The 23,822-nt window shown below is 41.1% G+C and overlaps 1 protein-coding gene across 5 annotated transcripts in view; it reads right to left on the bottom strand.

Annotated features, from left to right (window-relative positions):
• KIF16B (kinesin family member 16B) overlaps positions 1 to 23,822 on the bottom strand; it is a 280,503-nt gene that overhangs the window by 15,364 nt on the left and 241,317 nt on the right. For all 5 annotated transcript variants that reach the window (XM_082743222.1, XM_082743224.1, XM_082743223.1 and 2 more), the window contains one exon: positions 17,458 to 17,541. In XM_082743222.1, the coding sequence (XP_082599348.1) occupies positions 17,458 to 17,541 (84 nt within the window). The remainder of the gene's footprint in view (positions 1 to 17,457; positions 17,542 to 23,822) is intronic.

Below are 23,822 nucleotides of genomic sequence, written 5' to 3'. Positions count from 1 at the left end.
AGCAGGGGGAACACTTCAAGAGACAGCAGAGGATGACAGAGATGCAAGATCAGAGTACCTGTAGCTCAGCCTGACTAGAAGAGGCAAGAAGTTTCCAGACGAGAGTTCATCAAGGAGACGGTGTTCATGAAACACCCGACGGTCTCAGTATTTCCACACATCGAAACAAAAATTAGAAAGAAACAACCTGCGAATGCAATTTTAGTCTGTAGGAAAATACCAAGATGTAATCATGAGGGTTCTACTGGGGAAAGGGGAGTGGAGGGTACGCCCGGAAGGCGGAGGACTGCTTTCCAGAAAAGCCTAGTACAACTATTTGAGTATATCCATAACTGGCACTGATTAAAAAAAAAGAGTTTTAAAATCTTTTTCTCTCCTTAGAAAAATGGTCAGAAGGGATCTATGTCCAAGCAGAAGAGGAATTCCCTCTGGGCAGTGCCTCCATTTCATATCCCACGAAAGCAGAGATGGAGGGAGATTATTTTCGGAAGATCTTGGCAAGAGAGGTAAAGGCGGGGAAAGCAAGAGTGGAGAAAGGAGCTAAGTACAGGGCTGTCCATACTCAGGTTCCTATCCAGGGCAGCACTCGGCTCTGCCTGGGACCCTCTGAGAAACATGCAGAATGTGCTTCTCATTTACCCATACTTCTGTCTCTCACTTTGGGAGGCTCCGACAGGCCCCACACCTCCGTCCACACTCTGGGCTGCAGCCGGAGGGAGAAACAGGGAGAGCCCAAGGCGCTGTGGCACACGGTGGGGCTGTTCTCCACGGCCGTGACCAGAATCACCCAAGACTCGGGGACATGGAATGGCTGTGGAATGGGACTGGAGCTGGTGATGATTAAGGGGATCCCAGCTTTAGCCGTGAAGAGGGAGGTCTTCACTCAGTGGTGCCTGCTGACCTCCCTGGGGAGCCAGGGTACTGGGGGGAGGGGAAGGGTAGTCTTTGCTCTTGGCTCCAGCTGCTTTTTTCCCTCCGCAGCATCCTTACTTAGTCTTTAGCCTTTGTGGTTCTCTGATGAGGGCTTTCTGATTCACGGCAAGCTTACTCATTATTTTCCCAAGAATAAACAAGCATTTTTAACAGATTTAATATCCAAGTTTTACTGCCACCTTAGGCTATAACACAGAGGTGACTGTGGCTCAAGCACAGGCCTAAGTGAGTTCATGGTCAAAATGATTCCAGAGCATTCAGACGATAAAGAGCTACCTACGAGCCCCCACCCCACCTCTTAGCCAACATCCACGGGGCTGGGCTGTGGCAGCTCCACAGGAATGAGCCAGAACAGCTGCCTGCACTAAGGGAACAGGGCTGTGCTGCCATCATTTCCAGAAACTCCTGTGTTTTAGGTTTTCACGACAAGAACGGATTTTTCTTTTATTCTATTACAATACTCCTATATATCTACATCCAGCATTGAATTATATCTATAATTGATATCTCTATATACATCTAGAGCCTATGTCTATATTTTACCTATATAACTATATTTATAACTATACCTCTATTTGTATAATATAATCTATAATTAAATCTGTGTAACTTATCATATATCATGGCTTATGTTATTTTATAATAATACTTCATTGTACGAGAAATTTCCTCCTCCAGTGAGTCTTAACAAGATGGTGACTGCATTTAAAACAACACAGTCAGGAGGTGCTAAATGATGATGTGGTCACATGACAGTGCAGAAAGGGACTAAGAACTTCACGGTGGGGCCACTGTTTTATTTACATCAAGGATGATATATACACTGGGGTAAGAGAAAAATAGCCTCAGGCAGACATGAGCAAGTGTAACTGACAAAACAGGGGTACTAGCAATACAAACATGTTACTATCGTATAGGTGATTCAAAATCGTCATTAATTCCAAAACAATTTTTAAAATTTTTATTTGAGAGAGAAAGAGCATGAGTGGGATGGGAGGGGCAGGTGAAGAAGGAGAAGCAGGCTCGAGCCTGCTGAGCAGGGAGCCCAGGACCCTGCAATCATGACTGACCTGAGCCAAAAGAGGTGCTTAACCAACTGAGCCACTCAGGCGCTATCCCCCCAAAACAATTTTAATAACATGGGCATCATCAGAGGTGGTCAGTGTCTTCTTGACCATCCAGGGCTCTCTCTCAGGGATGGCTACTCTTTTTTTTTTTTTTTTTAAGATTTTATTTATTTATTTTACAGAGATTACAAATAGGCAGAGACTCAGGTGGGGGGGTAGGCACCCTGGTGAGGAGAGATCCTGATGCTTGATCCCAGGACCCTGAGATCATGACCTGAGCCAAAGGCAGAGGCTTAGCCCACTGAGCCAACCAGGTGCCCCAGGTATGCTACTCTTTACCATATTTTTAGCTGTATTTCTATCTGACGCTTCCCCCTGGGGCCTGGGAGCTAATTAAGTGCTCCAGCTTAAAAGACCTTTCCTTCTCCCCAGTGTTGTGCCACAGCATGAATGTGAGCTGTAAGGGGTGGCAGATGAGAAAATATTAAAATGGTATTTAATTAAGCAGAGTAAACAGTAAGGTCAATAGCATCTTGAAGCTGACATCTGTCTCTGAACAAGCAGGCAAGCAAGCTCCAGGTATGGGCGACAGAGAAGGGAGCTTATGCTGCAGGCTCCCATAGTCCAGCCAATTGTAATATCTACTTGTGTTTCAGAGGCAATGAGACATTTAATAAAAGAAAACAAATAGCGATGCCTTGCTGTATCTAGGAAGAGAGTAGGAACAGCCCTCCAGCTGTTTAGCACTGCAATGTTCAGGCTTCATTTCATTTTGCTTTTAAAAGTAACCAGGGAAATGAAAAATGTTCTATACGGAACTCCATGAAGAGAGCTTGCAGAGCTCCTAAACCTAACATCTTGAGCTGCGCTGTGTTACTTTCATCTGACGCCATTTCAATAAATAGGAAAGAGTTGGAGAATCTCTGTTAGGTATTTGTCAAACCCCAAACACCTTGTAAATGAGCAAGGGACCTGGAGAGATGACAGGCGTTACTGATTTACTGCTGGGATGGCACATGAGTTGAGACTGTAGTTGGGACTGATGTTAGAATATCAAAAGTCCAACAAATGGTAAAATTGCAATTGTATCTGGGGTGAGCAGAATGGCTTCTGTCACAGTTAATCCTATGCCTCAACTTGACTGCCCCCAAATTTAGTCAAACAGTGTGGCTTGTCCAGGAGGCTGTTGTGGGGTGAGAGGGACATTTGAGTGAACAGACTGAGTAAAGCAGATATTGTCCTCCCTAATGCGGGAGCATCAGTCAATCAGTTGAAGGCTTGCACAGAACACTGACCCTTCACGGAACTCCGGCCTGGCTGCCCTGAACTGGGACACTGGTCTTTTCTTGCCCGTGGCCATGAATGGAAAGATCAGCTCTTCATGGGTCTCAAGACTGCTGGCTTTTTGCATGGAATTGACACCATCATCTCTCAGTGCGCTCAGGCCTTTGAGCTCAGACTGGAACCATTCCATTGGCTCTCCCCAGTCTCCATCTTGCTAACTGCCTAGCTGGGGATTTCTCAGCTTCTACTATCGTGTGAGCCACTCCTTATAATAAATCTCTTTACACACACACACATACACACTTACTTTATTGGTTCTATTTCTCTGGAGAGCCCCAACGACTCCTGTTTCCAAAACCAAATTAATGAAGTGGTAAAAAAAATAAAACACTATTTTGATACCGTAAGTTACATGAAAAAATGTAAAATTCACAAATACACTTAATACCAGATTTCACTGTGGTGATGGAGGTCCAGGTCTTAGGCGTCCATACAGCTTCCATTACCACTTGCAGCTCTCATTCAATGGAGTGACAAGCCATGCTGATTCTACCTCTCGTGTATCTATCCATCCACTTTTCTCCATCCCAAGTGCCATCACCTTGTCCTTCAGGCCACAGTGGTATCTTACTGAAGACAGCTACAACCTGGTCATTGCCCTTCCTGCCTCCTATCTCCCCTGCTCCCACCTACTCATCACTCTATTCCTCCACTTAACACTCCACTGGCTCCTCATTGTTCACCAGATCAGGTCCAAAGTCATGGAGATGGCTTTGGCATCTGGCTTTTCCATCCCTGTCTATCTCTTTACCACTGTCATTTTTTTTTGGTCCCACTCTCATTCTGCTGAATCAAAATATACTGGAACAAAGTCTGAAAATCTGAAATCAAGATAATTTCAAAGGTCAGCCATACAGATTTCAGAACCACTACTTTGGAAATCACATCCTCTGGTAACTGCAAAGGCAGCTTGTGACTATCCCTGGAGTTGTGACAGCGGCCTGTGATTACTTGTTGAGTCTGTCCTAACAGATTTAAGAGTTCTTTGAAGACAGGCACCATGGTCTGACACATGTAGGACAATTGAGGCATGGAAAGTAGTTTTGAGCATGGACAATTGTCAGTGCACTGCTTTCATAAAGATCAAAGATTACAAGTGATGACCACACACTTCTCTCAGATGGGATCTTGCCAAAAAAACAAAACAAAACAAAACAAAACAAAAACAAACCTAGACTAGATCAAGCTTCTCAATCTAAGTACTGGTTTTCAGAAAATGCAGATTAGAGGAGCTTGATGAATGATACGGTGAAGATGCCATATTAGCAAAACCAAAAATGTAAGAATTCAGTGGATAAATGGGATGGTTTCATTGACAACAGATGGTGAGAAGAAAAGAGGGAAGGGAAAGCTATAGCTCATTAGACACTTTAAAGGCATATCAACCAATGCCATGTGTGGATATTATTTGGCTCTTGATTCATCTATTGGAAAAATAAAACAAAAACAAACAAAAAAATAAGAGAGAAAATTGGTGTGGCCTAAACATTGATGGGTTATTTATTTTAAGAGATTAGCTAATTCTTAGGATGTGTATGTGTGTGTGTATGGGTGTGTGATGATAATGGTTATGTTTTAAAAAACAGAGCGTCTATATGAAAAGATGCTCAACATCGCTCAATATCAGGGAAATACAAATCAAAGCCACAAGGAGATACCACCTCACACCAGTCAGAATGGCTAAAATGAACAACAGGAAAAAACGGCTGTTGGTGAGGACGTGGAGAAAGGGGAATGCTCTTGCACCATTGGTGGGAATGCAAACTGGTACAGCCACTCTGGAAAACAGTATGGAGATTCCTTAAACAAGTTAAAAATAGAACTATCTTCTGACCCAGCAATTGTACTACAAGTTATTTACCCAAAGGACACAAAAATACTGATGTTTATAGCAGCATTATTATGTTTATAGCAGCATTATCAACAATGGCCAGATTATGGAGAGAGCCCAGATGTCCATTGACTGATGAACAGATAAAGAAGAGGTGGTATAAATAGAGAATGGAATATTACTCAGCCATCAAAAAGAATGAAATCTTGCCATTTGCAATGATGTGGACAGAACTAGAAAGTATTAAGCTAAGCAAAGTAGGTCTGTCAGAGAAAGACAAGTACCATATGATTTCACTCATATGTGGAGTTTAGGGGAAAAAAAGGTCAATGTATGGGAGGGGGAAAGAAAAGAGAGAGGGGAACAAACCAAATTAGACTCTTAAGGTAGAGAACAAACTGAGGACTGATGGAGGTAGGGGGGTAGGCAATGAACTAAATGGGGGATGGGTATTAAGGTGGGCACTTGTTATAATGAACACTGAGTATTATATGTAAGTGATTAATCACTAAATTCTATCCCTGAAATTAATATTATGCTATATCTTAACTAACTAGAATTTAAATAAAAATTTGGAAAAAAATAAGTAAAAAATAAAAAGTTACAATGTCTTGCTTTTTAAGAGGTACAACCTAAAATACTTATGGATAAAATATACGATGTATGGTATTGGTTTTAAATTAATCAAGTGTGTGTGCCGTGCCATGCCTAGGGGTACAAATGAAATAGACTGGAAACATGCTAATGAAGTGTTGAAGTTGGGTAACTTGGGAGGGCACAGTGGGGTTCGTTACATTATTCTTTTTGGTTTTGTCAATATTGTCCTGAGAAATAAGGTGAAAAAGGAGGTAGAATAGGTCATTGATTTCTATATTACACTATTTCAAAGTTTCTTTAATGCATCACTGTTTGTCAAGTGGGAGGTGGCTGCATAAACCTTCACAGAACAGAAATGGGCAAATGGAATGGGACTGCATTCTTTGATAGGAAGAACTACTCGAACACCTGATATTAACAAATACAACACTCTTTGGGAAACCCAATTCCTCTTGTGAACCAGAATGGGTTGCGAAGAATTACCAAAGATTACCAAGAAGACCTGGGGTCATGTCCTTCAGTAAAGATGTCCTCTCCTCTTTTCCGTGAGAATTTCTAGCCACACTTTGATGCTAAAATGAATGTGCTCAAGTTCTTCTGGCTCTTCATACTAAATTGATAGAATGGAGGGACATTTAGTTTTAGTATAGGAGAAAGTTAAGAGGTAGAGGAAAGGGCAACCTATATTGGAGATTTTTTTTTTTTTAAGTGACACTTGAAGAAAAACTCCTTACAAATTATACTGTGTAATTAAATGTAATAATAGGTCGCTTAGAATATCCTAAGTGATATTACACGAGAGACGAGCACAAAGGTCCTCTGAACCAAATGTCAATGTGAAAAAGTCTTTGTAGTAATATATGAAAATTACAGGGGGAAAGGATCTTTGTAACCATTTGTCAATTACATAAATATTCCAAGTGGCCTTTAACTTTGTTTTATAGTTGCATGCAATTACAAGAGATTTCCTTTTTTGTTTCTGTGTTGAAATGTTGTAATTTCAAAGACTGTTCTTTGGATGGGCACCTCATTAATTTGCAGACTCTGAAAAGCACTGACTCATATATACACAGATATCTACTCTGAGTTTGGAAAGAGAGAGTGAATAAAAATCATGCTTGGTAAAGACAGATAAAATAGTGACTTTCAAGTTTCAGAATAATGAGTGAGCTGATCTTAATGGAAAATATATTATCATTTGCTTAAAAGTGGATAACATGTGTATGAAAAATATTATTGGCTTAGAGGATGATTACCTTTCTTTTAACAAGAGTTTAACCTTATACTCATAGGAAAAATGTGTAATGGTATCAAATCCACTCACCAACCCATCTATGCATTCTTCGTCCCTCTTTTGGTTTAGCAAAGGGACAATGGAAAAATAAGAGGATGGAGGGAGGACAGAAGTGAAAGAGGAATGAGGAGAAAAAAGAAGGAAAGGAAGGAGATTATAAATGTATGATGTGATTACATGGTGATTTGATTTTTTTTAGCCACTATTAAAGTTCCATACCAGAGTGTCACATTTGTTATAAAGCAATGAACTGACAATGACAGATCATCACCCAAAGTCCACAGATTACATTAGGGTTCACTCCTGGTGTTGTATCATACGGAGGTGTTTCACTGCCCTAAAAATCCTCTGTGCACCCTAGTCACCACTGATCCTTCCATTGTCTCAACAGTTTTGCCTTCTCCTAATGTCATCTAGTTAGAATCATACAGTATATATGTATATGTCTTTCCAGGTTGGCTTCCTTCATTTAGTAATATGTATTTAAGTTTCCCCCATGTCTTTTCATAGCTTGATAGCTCATCTCTTTTTAGTATTGAACACTATTTAACGTTCTGGATGTACCATGAATATCCATTCACTTACTGAAGGACAACTTGGTTGCTTCCAAGTTTTGGCAATTAATTAATAAAGCTGCTATAAACAATCATGATATAAGTTTTCAAGTCATTCGCGCAAGCCATAAGGAGTGTGACTGCTGAACTGATTGGCGAGAGTGTCTTTAGAGAAACTTTCACACTGTCTTTCAAAGTGGCTGTTATCATTTTTCATTCCCACCAGCAATGAATGAGAGTTCCTACTGCTCCACATCCTTACCAACATTTGATGTCCTTAGTGTTTTAGATTTTGGCCATTTTAGTAGGTATGGAGAGGCATCTCATTGTTATTTTAATTTATAATTCCCTAATGATACATTGATGAACATCCTTTTTATAAACTTACTTGCCATCTGTATGTCTTCTTTGTTAGCTGTCCGTCTTTGCCCATTTTTTTAAAAGATTTTTTTGACAGAGAGAGAAAGAGTGAGCGAGCACAGTGGGGAGGGGTAGAAGGAGAGGGAGAGAATCTCCAGCAGCCTGATATGGGGCTCAATCTCGTGACCCTGAGATTATGACCTGAGCTGAAATCAAGAGTCACTTGAGCCACCTAGGTGTCCTTTTGGCAATGTTTCAATTTAATTTTTCATCATCTTATTGTTGGATTTTAAGAGTTCATTGTATGTTTTGTATAAGAGTTCTTTATCAGACATCTTTTGCAAATATTTTTTTTCCAGTCTGTGGCTTGTCTTCTCATTCTTTAGGTGCTGTCTTTTGTAGTGTAAAAGTTTTCAATTTTAATGAATTCTAGCGTATCAAAGATTTCTTTCATGGATTGTGCCTTTGATGTTGTATCTGAAAGTTCATCACCATACCCAAGGTCATCTGGGTTTTCTCCTATGCTATCTCCTAGGAGTTTTACAGTTTTGTCTTATATTTAGGTCTATTATCCATTTTGAGTTCCTCTTTGTAAGGTCTATGTCTAGATTTATTAATTCCCCCTCTGGCATGCAGATGTCCACTTGTCCCAACACCATTTGTTGAAAAGACTATTTTTGCTTCATTGTATTGGCTTTGCATCTTTGTCAAAGATCACTTGACTATATTTATGTGTCTATTTCTGGGCTCCCTATTCTGTTCCTTTGACATCTTTGTTCTTTTGCCAATAACACACTGTCTTGATTCTGTGGCTTCTAGTTAAGTCCTGAAGTTGACAGTTTCAGTTCTCCAACTCTGTTCTTCTCCTTTGAAATGATATTGGCCATTCTGGATGTTTTGCCTCTCCACTTAAACTTCAGAGTCAGTTTGTCCATATTCACAAAATAATTTTCTGGATTCTGATTGGGATTACAAGGAATCTACAGATCAAGCTGGGAAGGACTGATATCTTGACAACATTGAGTCTTCCTACTCATGAATATGAACTCTCTCATTTGTTTAGTTCTTTCATCAGAGTTTTATTTTCCTCACATAGATCTTATACATATTTTGTTAGATTTTAGCTAGATATTTAATTTTTGTGGGCACTAATGTGAATGATACTGTGTTTTTTTTTGGATACTGTGTTTTTAATTCTAAATTCTACTTGTTCATTATCAGTGTATGGGAACACAAATGACTACTGGATAATAACCTGTGTCCTGCAATCTTGCCATATGGCTTATCAATTCCAAAAAAGGCTTGACAGGCAATTTGCTGCTGGAGTTCATTCTTTCTCATACTTCCTTCTCCCCACTTTATGGCATGGATTACTCCCAGTATATATGATTTCTCAAGTAATTCCAATAACTTTACAGTTAGTCCCGCCATTTAGTAAGTGAGAAACAAGTTCAGAGATGGAAGAAAGATGCCAAGTTCACACGGACACGGGTGTATCAGAGACAGGATCAAGCCCAGGTCTGACTTCCACGTTATTCCAGTACCACACAGACTTTTGTATCTTAGCCCCAGGATCACAGCATGTCAGTTCTTCTGACTCCACAAAGCACCAAGAGGGAACAGCTGCCAAATGGGCTCAGTGTCCTCTAACGCACTGACAGTCCCTTAACCCCCTTCAGAAACGCTTCTCTACTGATGATGGTATTAATGGACTAATAACAAAAAACAGTTAATGTGAATAACCAGATAACCAGAAGGAAAAAAAAACGTTAATGAGGAAGAAAATGGTCCTCTGTGTGAAGTACTTCTTAAATCTCTGCCTTCATTTGATAACAGTCCTGCCATTATCCATTCTGTAAGATCAGCAGAACGTAGATGGAAAAGATGTTAAATTAAGCATAGAATTACTAGATATCTTTAAGATAGCTAAATGAATGAGAAAACTTAAGGGTTTTTTACCTCCTGAAATTTACTTTGGAAACTGAAAGGGCCCAAACTATAAGATGTTAAAACCCAATGATTCTATTGTTAGAAATCTAAGACTTGAAACTAACATAAAACTAAAGGAGACTGATGCCCTGTTCTTGGTCAGAAAAAACAGACTATATGTGTTGCTGGCATGATAAGCGAGGAAAGTGACTCTTGGCAGTGGGCAGTGGGGGGGGGGGTAAGTGAGGGAGGGTGGCATCAATACTGAAAACCAGTATTTGGCATTTGTGTTTAGTAGATAAGGCATTTGAACTATCATGACTTACTTTGGAAACAACTCTTCATTTAGCACACTATTTCCATTAGAAAGGATAATACTTATAAACTCTTGGTATCCCTTTATTGTAAGAAAAAGGAAAAGGAAAGAAAAACAGCTAGGAGCTGGCCTGGTACTTACAGCTAAGTTGTGTTCTCTTGTCAATCGTAAACAATTTCAAAGAATACTAACACCAGGCAAGTCTGCTCTGATCCTGAAGAAGCCACGTGGATACACACACAGACCATTCTATAAGCTCATCCAGATACAGACAAAAGCATGAATGGTGTTCAAATCATAAACACGAACAAATATCTCACTATTTTGGCTAATGTGGGTGACTGCTTTTGTATCAATCATAGTTTTAACATCACTCTCTTCTTGCCTTCTAGGTAAGAATTACTAAGACACCCAAGCATAGAATCAGCCCAGCATCCAGTCCAGAACAAAGCCCCACTTCCTTTCACTCTCCCTGAAATCACCTAAAATAGGCCAAATCCTGCTGTAAGTTCTTTGTAACACCCTTTGGCTGGGATCATCCCATTGTATATGTCCTTCCTGAGTACAGTGAATCGATACATTTAACATGGTTCAAAAAGAGCTATATTTCTGGGGGTTTCTGCTGAAAAGCACTGACACCTGTCTAGTTTTTCAAGGGCAGAAGCTCGGGAGCTATAGCGGGTGTCAGCTGGGGACCCCATGGTGGGCAGTTGTGCGGTCAGTAACCCAGGACACACGCGAGGAGAACTGACCAGCTGGGAACAGAAGCTATAGAACTGTGGAGGAAGCGAGCTCATTTCTTTTCTTTTCTTTCTTTCTTCTTCTTCTTCTTCTTCTTCTTCTTCTTCTTCTTTTTTTTTTTTAAAGATTTTATTTATTTATTTGACAGACAGAGATCACAGGTAGGCAGAGAGGCAGGCAGAGAGGTAGGCAGAGAGAGAGGAGGAGGCAGCCTCCCACCGAGCAGAGCCTGATGTGGGGCTCGATCCCAGGACCCTGAGGTCATGACCTGAGGTCATGAGCAGAGCCTTAACTCGCTGAGCCGCCCAGGTGCCCCCAAGTGAGCTCATTTCTTAATGATCCTGCACCCCTTCTCTTTCCTCACAATGGAGAACAGCTTGACCACGCTTAAGTCGTCAGAAAACATTTCTAGTTTTCAGATTATAATTTTACAGGTTGAAAGAAAGGCTGGCATTACAGGGAGAGACTCTTGACATCCTCCAGGTGCCACCGTGAATACGAACACCCCCATCGTGACAGTGTCGTTGCCCTCAGATGCTGATCTTGCCAGTACAGGTGACAAACTGAGATACTCATACTGTTACATGTTATAGCTGTTGGCGGATGGGGCTCTTCTGTCCTTTCCTGGATTGCAAGCATGTCTATAACATGCTGTAAAGGCTCTGTCGCTGCCATCACTGCCATCAGCACCGCCATCACCACTAGCTTCACTGCCATCACTGTCGCACCCAGAGGCCTGGAGTCTTCTCTGGAGCAGAGTCCACATTATGTACAGGACCCCCTTCAACCATAAGATCAACTCTAGGTAGGTGGTGCTGGTGTGTTTATCCTCACTCTGCAGATAAGGAAACTGATCAAGTGACATTAAAGGACCCCAAAAGGGCAGCACAGGGATTGAAGACTGGATGATCTGCCCCAAAGCCCACACTCTTAGTTACCATATTGCTTTTTACCCTTACTAAGGCCTTAGCTTATCAGATGAAAATGGGGAAGAAGTAAAGAAGTAGCCTTGGGCTTGCTGCATGTTCTTAGTCCTTTCAAGAAAACTTCCTAGAAATCTCTTGGGTTCTTACTTCCAAAGGTGGCTATATTATTCTTGAAAGCTTTATCATTTTAGAGGATTTCACTTGTTTTCATTAATTACAGATCGCTCCTTGAAATGATGGACTATTAAGATGATTAGCAGAAACGTCTCCAAGTAGATGATAATGTTCCCTGAAATTCGTAACTAAAAAATGCGCCTCTCACCAATCAACAAAAGTAAAATAGAAAACTCATTAATTTGGGGTTAATGTGGACGGATTTTCTGATATTCATTGAATAATTCAATGAGTCTGTGAGGCATGTGTGAAATACCATGGGATAGTTAAGAATTCAGTGAGATGTCAATACTGTTGCCTTCAAGTAACTTAAGAGTGCAACAGCGGAGGTGTGAGACATAAAGCCAAACAGTGACAGGAGTCTTATCAGGAATGGAGGTGAGATTTCCTGAACATTATAGAATCAAACAAGTGTTTTAGACTCTTGTATGGCAGTGTGACGGAGAATTTTCATGTCTACTGAATCTACATGTAATAAAATGGGGGGCACCTGGGTGGCACAGTCGGTTGAGTCTGACACTTGGTTTCAGATCAGGTCATGATTTCAAGGTCATGAGATCCAGCCCCTTAGCAGAGTCTGCTTGAGATTCTCTCTCTCTCTCTTCCCCTCTGCCCCTCCCACTCATGCTCCCCTCATCTCTCTAAAATAAATAAATAAATCTTTAAAAAATAAAAGAACTCTGCTTGCATTTCATATGACCTTTCTATTTCATTTTTTCATTTCACATTTCTAGTAGTTAACTCTCATTCATTTTGCAAAAGTACTGATAAATGATCAAGTATAGATAATTGGTTCTTTACCACTGAAGTCTGAGAAGCAGTATATTCTAAAGCTGTGGTTAAGGCCTAGTGTTAGTATCACACCACATCTTACTTATTAGAACTCAATCTGAGGGGTGGCCTGGGTGGCTCAGTCCCTAGGTGTCTGTCTTTGGCTCAGGTCCTGATCCTAGGGTCCAGGGATCGAGCCCCACATCAGGCTACTTGCTCATTGGGAAGCCTGCTTCTTCCTCTCCCACTCCCCCAGCTTGTGTTTCCTTTCTCGCCATCTCTCGCTGTCAAATAAATAAAGAAAATCTTAAAAAAAAAAACTCCATTTGATAGCCATTTGGATATACATATAAGAATATACTACATATGTTTTTTATATATAATACTTGCATGTAATATTTAAGGTCACAAAAATATCTTTAAAGATATTCTGAGTTTATACTCTTTGGTAATTCGGAGAGGAAATAAATCTTCATAGGAATTATGTGACATCAAGGCTAAAGATACGCCTTAAAAATACACAAAAGCAGAAGCAATTGAGATTCAGAACCTTTGATGAGCCATGAAGCAAATATTTAAAAATCAACAATTAACGATAAGCATTTTTCCTTAAATGAAAAAAGACAAGGTTATAATGAAAGGTCACTCTTATCGTTGTGTCCAATAAACAGATGAGGACAAAAGAGATGAGAAATACTGTGTTGTTCTAGAGTTTTTTCAGTTGTAGAACACTGCTTGGCATAGAGTAGGTGCTCAATTGCTGAATGGAAAAAAAAAAAGGTAGTGAAGAATAAATAACCAGGGGTACCTGGGTGGCTCAGTGGGTTAAAGCCTCTGCCTTCAGCTCAGGTCATGATCCCAGGGTCCAGGGATCAAGCTCCGCATCAGGCTCTCTGCTCAGCGGCGAGCCTGCTTCCCCCTATCTCTCTCTGCCTGCCTCTCTGCCTACTTGTGATCTCTGTCTGTCAAATAAATAAATAAATAAAATCTTAAAAAAAAAAGAATAAATAACCTGATCTTAGTTAACACTGTGGTATAATGCTGGAAGATATTTTTTCAAAGGAGGAGCCATTTCTTTAGGGGAAGACCCAGTTGTGTTCCAAACTTAGAGCATGCTAATTCTTAAAGAGAGGGGCTTGCTTTGAAGGATGTTCTAGTACAAGCTGAGGCTTTGTCTGTGACCAGGTGTAAGACCTTTCTCTATCCTTCTCAGGACTTGATTTCCTTGCCTGTACAACAGAGATGATAATAGAGCTTACCTCACAAGCTAAGTGGGAGGAGCACATGACATATGAGCCTTTCGCTCATGCCCAGTGCTCAGTTAATCCCTAGGAAATGAGAGATAGCAGGAGCATTCCGTTGAAGCAGACGATGCTGCCAATTTTGCACCATCCCGACCTACAACAATGGCAATTTTTTACGGTTTGGCCTAATGGTAAATGTATCTGGCTTCAAATACAGTAAGAAGAACCTTTCTGGTCAAAATAGCTCATCAGAGACCGATGTATCTGTTTCCTGTCACCTCCACTATCATATCTGCCAACGTCTGTCTCCTGGGCTGCTGTCCAAGCTACAAGAAGGGATGTATGAGCCTGGGAGGCACATCCTGTGTGGGGCCGTGGCTATCAGAATCCTCTGACCACTTGAGGGCAGGGTCCACCCAGGACAGGCACACCTGTACAGAACTGGTTCCTCCAGGGCTACCAGGAGGGAAGCCAGAGAGAGATCCTCCTGTCTCACAAACCTTCAAAGATTCTTCAGCTCTTTGGGAACCAAAGCATTGGGTGGGCTTTCCAGCATGAGAGGCCAACTAGAGCTGGCCCAATAACTGTGTGAGCGGAGCGCACACAAGGTTATCAGTGAGACACACACAGGAGGCCATATTTCTACCCCTCCCCCTCCCATTGTCACCTTCTCGATGGCTTTTTATGAGGCCATATAGGCAATGCTACACCCCCAGGCTCCCACACCCACACCACCACCGCCGCATGCACAGCTAATACCACTTTCCAAAGGAAGAAAATCCGTTTCCCAAGCATCTCATGACAGTTAGAAATTCCTATCAGTACCCACCGGTTTTACAAATAATTATTTTAACAGGTTATATATCGTGGTGACAACGGAGTGTCTATGTCTTTGAGATGAAAATACTTTATACTTTCTGCTGATAAACTCAAACACAAAGTCCAAACTTTGGACACATTTTAATAAAAAGGTAGATCAAAACATAATGAATACCTGCTCAAAATGCTGCTATATAGAGCCTACTCAGGCTGAGGCAGTTTATAAAGTGGCATGTCTGGATTTAAAAAATTGTCAGACAATTCCTTTTGCGCAAACACTATATATACTAGTGTGTACTGGTTCAAACGTAGTCTACCGAAATCCAATTTTCTGTATATGTTTATGTATTTAGTTTATCTTTAGGTCAAGTTTCATAAAGGAAATTTAAATATATTCTCTTAGAAGGAAAGAAATGTCTCATTTCTCTTTACAGTCTATATAACACCTAGCACTGTCTCCAGCATGTATAAGGAATTACATAAATGTATACTGAATTAAATCAAATGGGAAACTCAGGGAAAGTAATTATGTTAATTTTCACATGAAAATAACACTAAATCAAATGGTGACTTCTGATATTTGATGAAAAAAATAAAGTCACAATAGTCGTGGGAAATTAACTCAAGAATCTCAGATTAATTTTCCATTAAAGTGAAATTGAATTATACTCACTCTTGCAAAGGACATGATATGCTAATATTTAACCATCAAAATTAGGAGAAATACATTTAATTTAAAACATAAGTGCCTATTTCCATGAGGTGTGGGATCCATTCTTTAAAGGCTGATGCCACAAGTAACAGTCACAAGCAATGGAAGGGGTCCTTGCATAGGCAGAGACATTAACACAGAACTCTGTTCCTAAGCTCTGTTGATGGCTTTAGTAGGGCTAAGTGACTAGGGAGGAAAGACTGAAAGAACAAACGTGGGTCCGCTTAAATACCAGGAATGAAAGAGGACCCTGAGCTGGGTTCTGACCCTGGACGCTAGAATGGAAAGAGAAGAGTTCACCAAGGGCAGAGCTCACAAATGCACAGCACTCAGAGTGCCAATGTGTCTTCTGACTGAAGCCCTGAGAAGCTAAGCATGGCAACAGTCTATTTCCTGTTGGTTCATACACTTGCTTCTATATCCCATCATCCTTCACATTCCCATTAAAGACAAGTCTAGATGAATGAGGCAGGTAAAGGTTCGGAAAAGAAAACCAAACCCACTTCTATCGTTATTTTTACGTTTTTTTATGATACAACAGACCTTTAAGAGAATTTAATCGAGCAGGCTCACCACGCTCATCATTCCCTTGAAGGCAAGTTCTTCAGTTGGGTGTCAGGGTTGTGCCAACTCATAGAATGATTTTCAGAAATCTGCCATGATATCCAAGGCTCACACATCATAAATCCAGAACTTCGAGCACGTCTCTCTCACAGTAGAACTCAAATGGCTGGGAAGCATGGCTACTCCTGGAAAAGTCTTTCTTTATAAGTTCTAGACGAGGATCTCAAAGCACTCAACTGTCCCTTGTGGGCCACAGTCTCATAATTGTTCATTTCTCACTGGTTTCCACTTCTCCTCCTCTTTTGCTCTCATTGGACCCTCCCAGCTTCTGGATATCTCCTGAATCCTTGGTTCCCTGGCATTAAGTCGCCCTGGCTGTCAGTAGGAATGAGAATAATACCTCATTTTTATGTAGAACTTCAGCATTCAGAAGGGGCTCTCTTGGGCCTTCTCTTACTTGATTTCACTTGCAATAGGTCTTATTATTATTCCTCTTAAAGAAGTAGTGAAGCGGACTTTGCAAGGCCCCATGAAAGCTTGCTGACAGGAGATTGCAGTCAGCTATTTGTAATTTCATCCTGCCCACCTCGGTGGCAAGAGATACCACCTAGGACACCAGCGACCATGCCTTTGCACAAAGACTCAGCCTCATTAGCATCAGATTCTAACCAAATGAGCGACTCTACCTTGAAAAGAAATACAAACCACATAAAGCAGCCCACAATGCCCACTGGCAGTGAGTCCCTTGGAAAAACAACAGTTGTGTTGAACCAAAGTTCTCTATGTAGCCAGCTCAGAAGATGAAATTAAAATAAGCCAAACAAAACCTAACCGTGACTAAAATAGGTATGTGTCTTTTTGCTTCCAGCTCTCTCAAAAAAGTAACAATAATGCAATACTATATATCTTCAGTTAATTAATGCAATTTTTTTTTTTTTTTTTTTTGCAGCAAGCTTTTGTACCTCATTCTCTATTACAGACCATCTGTCTCTGTGAATAGTTAGTTCTCACCCACAGCCTGCTTCCTAACCCTTAGAATAAATGTTATCTCCTCCCAAGCCAAAAAAGCGTTCTGTTAGACCAGAGGGGGATAAGGGCTTACATCTCGAGTAGACGGATACTGTTACTTTCTCATGTACACAGCAGCCACCTCTGGTGTTAATGAAGCTGCACCTTCACGCCCGTGAACAAGAGCCATGGTGTTTATAACATGAACAACTCTAACTGGTCAATCAGACGGCACAATTTCTACCCAGAGAAAGAAAAGCTTAATTCCGTTACCTCTAAGTGACTTCGCCTCTCAGCAATCACACGTTCATCCTTGTTTCCAAATAGTTTCTTTGGAGGGAACTCAAGGGTAGCAAGCTGAAAGACATATTTTATAAGAGATGGATTAATATCACATCAATGACCCTTGGGTGTTTACTAATCTATTGTTTAGAGTCACTATCATGGCGCAAAAAGGGGAAGATTTTGGGAGTTTAAAGATGGCAGGTCTTCCCTTGCTTTGTCACCAACTGACTGCGTGACCTTGAACAGACAGGGCAAGATTCCATGACCGTCAAATGAGGAGGGACGGGGACTCAAAGGAAAAAAACAGATCTGAGTCTCAGTATTTTGTCTCAGGCAACGTATTAGATGCTTGGCCAGATGGTGTTTCACAAGTTTATTTGTTAAAACACAAGTTTGTTCTTCTTTTAGTCCCCTTCTTACACTAGAATTCAATTATTTTTGTGCTGAGCTAAGAATGTGAAAACTTAACTTGCACACTACCTGAACATTTTATAAAATAGTTCTGAGACCATTGTTCAGGTTCTTTAAACATTCCATATTGCCTTTTTATAGCTGCTGTTACAAATGAAGAATTCCTGTGCGAAAAGAGGACCTCTCTTTGAATCTTTTCACCTCGTTCCTTAGAGAATAAAGGTTCAGAATTTGTTTTGAGCCAGGTCTTCGGATTTCATAGTTATTTTCTTTGTGCTTCTCTTCTTGGAGGTATTAAAATTGTAATAAAAAGATAAGTTTTATTATAGACTGGGAGGCAAGAAAGAACTGTATAATCTGGTGAGAACCTGACCAGCCAGTGCTGCTCTGGTTGAATGAATGCTAAGCAGCAGTAATTGCTGGTGTTGATGAAATTCACTACGCCCTGCCTTCCTCACCTGGTCGGGTTCAGACAAATCGAGAAGTCAGTGAAGAATTATCAAGAAAAAATGAACAATATTTCTTCCACAACATGCCACAAATCCCTGTTTTATATATATGCAAATCTCTTACTTGATTTAAATTTTTATTACCACAGCGGGAATCAAAAATTAAGAACTGGCATTGATACACACAGTGCCTCAGTATTAAAGTATAAGAATATACCGTAAGTGAACAACTTGATGAATTTTCAACATCTCAACACACTGTAACTGCCACCAGGAGGAACTCCCCCAAGCACTCCCAGTCATGCCCTCCCGAACTCTAGAAAGGTTGACCCTAGCTAGCCCGACTTCCAAGAAGTACAGCTCAGCTTTGCCTATTTTTGACTTTATGTAAATGGTAACATGCAGCACGAACTCCTTGGTGCCTGCCTTCGCCACGCTGCCCCATGTTTCTGAGATCCATTCACGTTGCTGTGTGTGTCAACAGTTTGCTCATTCATTCCTGTGGCAGTGTACTACTCCATTACATGAATATTCCGTTTATTTGTTCAACAGTCTTTCATTACTGGGCTTTTGGTTTTAGGCCATTAGGAATTGCGCTGCTGTGAATATTTTCCCAAAAGCATTCTAATGAACTTATGCGGGGATTTCTGCTGGTCAGAGTCTTGGGAGTAAAAATGCTGCATCTTGGGGTATGAAAGTGTTCAGCTGTACTCGAAATGATCAAATGGTTTTCTGAAGTGGTTTAACTACCTGACACTCCCACCAGTAGTGACTGAGAGATCAACTGCATCCCATTAGCTCCAAGATCTAGTGCTGTGGCTTCTCGCCTTAGCAATTCTGGTGGGTATGCAGTAGTTTCTACTGTGGTTCATGTTCGTATTTCTCTAATGACTAATGATGTTGAGCATCTTTTCACTTACACGCTGACCATCTGGTTAGTCATTTTTGGTAAGTGTCTGTTCAACTCTTTTGGTCATTTTTTATTAGGTATCTTTTTTTCTTATTAAGAGTAATTCTCCCTTTTACTCTCTTCAAGGTATCTCTGATGACTTTATGGCCCTTTTCTAAAGTTTACTTCATTTGGGCAGACATTCACTCCTTTCATACTCTAGCACTCTCTCTACCAAAGCAGAGAAAACTGTGGAGGGATGGGGTGCACCACCCCTTCTCCTCCCTCTCTCATCAGGTTCTAATTCTGTTGCTGACTCTGAGTTTTAAAGTCAGTTCAAGGTTAAGTGAAAGACCATGGGCACTGAGGTAAGACAGACCTAGTCTGAATCTTGGCTCGACCACTATCTAGCTGACTAGTCATGTTTCTCTCTGCCTAAATACTCTCTGCTGAAAAGGCAGAAAATGATACTAAATTTCACGAGGTTTCTGTGAAGATTCAGTGAAGTAACAACACAGAGAGTTTAGCTACTGTTCTTACTTGCTAGAGATCTGCTTATGACTAAGAAAGCACCTTGCCATTTCCTCTTGGACCCTCTTCCTATCCCTGGATTGGTGATGTGGCTTCGAGAAGCACAGGGTTTTCTGGAACCCTGGCCTCACAAGCACACACACACTTCCCATATGTTGCAGCTTAGAGAAGACAGGTACACCAAGAGTGTCTTTTGGGCTTCATCCAGCCCTGATTTTTATCTTGTACAGTGTGTTTCTCCCCACTGCAGTGATGCTGGAACCTTGGCAGGCCTGCTTTCACAGTTGGTTGTTTTGTCATTTTCTTATATGGCTGATGAGGTGATGTAGTTTCTGTCAGGGGAAATTTATAGTCACACTTGCGTGCTCAATCAGAAATGGTGCACTAAAAGGACTTCAGGCAGCTGAACCGGGTGGGAAGTAAGCATTTAAATGTCCTCGTCATCCCCAGCAAATACTCTATTCTGAAGCGGAGGATAAAATTTGGGGCTGTTAATATCCACCCTGTGAAATAAGTATGTATAAATTATGTGTAAAACTGTCGTTCAGATTTTAGGGAAAAAAGGGTACCTGTTAACACCTTTCAGGCATATAATCAGGGGACTATAATATTCACCCATTTAACTTTAGAGACAAGGAAATGCGGTTCCAGAGTTAGGTGACACAGAAAAGTTCGCAGTCACCGGGTGGCTGGGTCCACATGAGGAATTGACGCTGACTCTACGAGTCTCACCACATGCCATAGCGGGGGCCCACAATGTATGGAATAATCCCTTTGACGTCCTCGTGGCTCCAGTATTCAGATGGAGGAAAGTAACCCTTCCTTAAGTATACCAAACCAGAAAAATGATGTGGAGCTGCTAAACAGTGGTTGCAAGAGCAGCTAACAGCACCTCGCTGAGGACGGGTACCCACGAAGGGAGCAGGAACACGACAGGGGAGAGCAACAGCAGTGGGAGTAACAGATGAGGGGCTGGGTTGGGAGGCAGGCTCCCAGCAGGATTCCTGGGACCCTTAAGTTTAGTCGGACCCTATCACCTTACTTCTCTCCCCATAAAAAGTCAGAATGATGGCGGCTCTCCTTATATGTAGCTGAAGGGTCACAAAAAGGAAGAGAATGACCAGAAGCAGAAGTTCCAATGTGATTCTCGATAGCAAGGCATGGTCCTGGGCCCAAGTGCTACTGGTGGGGCTGGGACACAGGCAAACTAAAGTAGAAAGGCAAGGCTGTGAGATAAATTTAGAAGAACACCACCTTCATTAAAATAATTATATTTACATCAGAAACAGCTCTTCAACTCTCTTCCTCCCAGTAGTATGGAAATGACCTCCATTTCTCCTTTTTTAGAGAAATCTTAACATGGCTTTTTAGCCCTTGCTATCTATAAGCTCTTAGGCTAAATGAGATGAAATTGCCAATTTTGTAAGTTAAAAATGGTTGAATATCAGCAATTTCACCTGGTTAAACCCTGCATAAAACTTTTGACATTTTTAAGCAACCACTAGGGCAAAAGATACATTCCCATCTGCTTTACCTGCCAAGCGTAAGAATTCTCACTTGATGTATTATCAGTTGGCTATATCAAACTGATATTCCTTCAAAAGAATATTTCTCTTAAAGTACCCCAAAATAATACTAAACTAGAAATATATTAAAATATCCAGGGCAATGAAATGACTAAGGAGTTGGGAACATAGGTAGGTGGTGCAGGAGGCCATTTGGGGACCAATAGCTGTCATTGACCCAGAACATTCTGTCACGGTCACCTGAATCAGGCCATCCTCCAGAAGGGTAAAGGACACCATTGTCTTTATCTGGACTAGAGAAAGAGGACAGCAATTACTGCTTTGTTCTCAAGACCGTAATATTATAAAAATCCACGGAAGAGTTTCAAAACCTAGGATAGATAAGAGGCCTAAACTGACTTTTTCTCTCTGCAAGTACGAAGTGACTGCCTCATTTACTTTATTTTATTTTATTGATTGATTGCCTCATTTATTTTAAAACAGACAGCAAAAGCAATCCTCTGTAAGTTTCATTTCTGGGTTGTGAATTAATTAAATGGTCCAAATAATTTTTAAAAAGGACAATTTACCAAGATCCCCAGAGCCACTGGTTAGGATAAAGTACGTGGAGAGCCAAAACAAGCAAAGAAATGGACAAAAAGGAAACAAATGAGAAACAGAAACTCTTATAATTTGCTGAAAGTGCCATCTGAAAAGTAATTATTTCCAACAAATTAACAATACAAGAATGGGCTAAAAGGGGGGCGATTCCAAACTCTCCCTGACTTTTCCATTCATGTCCAACATATAGCAGCATCTTTTGTGTGCTTGGTTTCTCATGTTGCACAGAGATTTTTAAGTAAGAGATATTACCTGGACATTTTCACTTCTTCTCAAGTTCTTTATATTCATAAATTTTCATTTTTATTGCCTCATTTTTTAATATAGCAGATGGTCTAGATTTTATTTCCATGAGAAACACTGTCAGGAACAGTGAATGGCAATCTGTAGGTAGAGGAGAGGCTCCTCTGATTTCCTCTGTCACCTGTGACAAAGGAAATACAGTGGCCCACATTTCTAAAAACAAACAAACAAACAAAAAAAAACACAGTTCCTTAAGTCCTATATTCCTTACAATAGCTAAATTCTAGAGGGACACAGATAAATAGTTCTGACTCATCTACAAATTATCAAAATACTGGGATTCGGTAACAAGGGAAAAATAATTTTCTTTATAGAAGATTTCATTATCATAAAGAACAAGTGCAACCATTCTCCCCTTATACCTTTCACAGAGGAAGTGTCTCGTGTTGAAAAGTATGATTCTAACAAAAATAATCTTTCTATACACCATAACATGTAAGGAACCAGTTCTGGTTAAAGATGGTGGAGCTCATCTTCTTCAAAAGCACCATCAGAAACAACAGAAGAGATGAAAAGGAAACACTCCGTCTCCAGACTGGGAAACTGCCAAAGCCCCGTACTGCAGGCCAGGCGGCACCCAGGGAAAGCACTGCTGAGGGCCTTCCTCACCTTACCTCCAGACTGCGGGCTCCATGAGTGATCCACCAAAGCAAACATCCAAACTCTCGGGCATTCCTACTACACTGTGATTAAAGAGGCTAAAAATCTAGGGACAGGGAGAAGGTGGGGGACACCTGCAGCAAACAGGAAGGTAAGAAGGGGCCGTGGGTAGAAGAACCTGGAGAAGCTCACAGTGTTAGAGGGAAGAAAGGTCTGAGGGAAAGCATTTGACCCTACAGTGACCCCACAGCCCTCGTGAACACCAGAAAATAAGGGAACAAGTGTCTCAAAACAAAGAAAAAACTGGTGGAAAGAAATTCAGAAAAATTTCAGGCAGTTTAGGTAAGGAGTAGGTTGCTGTCTTCATTATCCCCAATATTTGTCCCCCCTTGCCCTTGTGATAAACCAGTTACTTCGCTCAACAATTAGTCCATATCACCTAAAGATGAGAAGTAAGGGGCTCCTTGGTGGCTCAGTTGGTTAAATGTCTGCCTTCGGCTTGGGTCATGATCTCGGGACCTGGGATCAAGTTTTGCAAGAGGCTCCCTGCTCATAGGGAGCCTGCTTCTCCCTCTGCCCCACACTCCCCCACATCCTGCCACCTGTGCGCGCTCTCTCTCTCTCAAATATTAGACGTGCGTTAATAATAACGTATCAGTATTAGTTCACTTGTTGTGACGTAGGTACTATACACACGTAAGCTGTTAATAATAGGGAAGCCGTAAATCTAAGGCTATTAGAATAAAATCTCTGGTTTCTGATGTGACACGTTAGAAGCTTGGAAGCCATCGTCCTTGTCCTCACAACAAGAAACAGGCTGAACAGACTAGATGTTGAAAGACTCAACAGCTCTTCTTTGATCCGTCCGAGAACTGAGGCTATGGGCAAACTGATGTCCCCAAACTGGGGAGACAGGTGGGCGGAGACAGAATAGCAGCCTCGTGGGCGCAGAAGCCTGTACTGGGGCCAGGAAGAGTCCGGAAACCTTCCAGATGTAACCCGGGAGTTACTGGAGGCTCAGTGCAGAGCGGTATTTGCCTTACA

The sequence above is a fragment of the Mustela nivalis genome (genome assembly GCF_964662115.1).
Source record: "Mustela nivalis genome assembly, chromosome: 8".
Taxonomy (NCBI): domain Eukaryota; kingdom Metazoa; phylum Chordata; class Mammalia; order Carnivora; family Mustelidae; genus Mustela; species Mustela nivalis.
The sequence above is the reverse complement of the archived record's forward strand: the minus strand, read 5'-3'. Positions and strand labels throughout refer to the sequence as shown.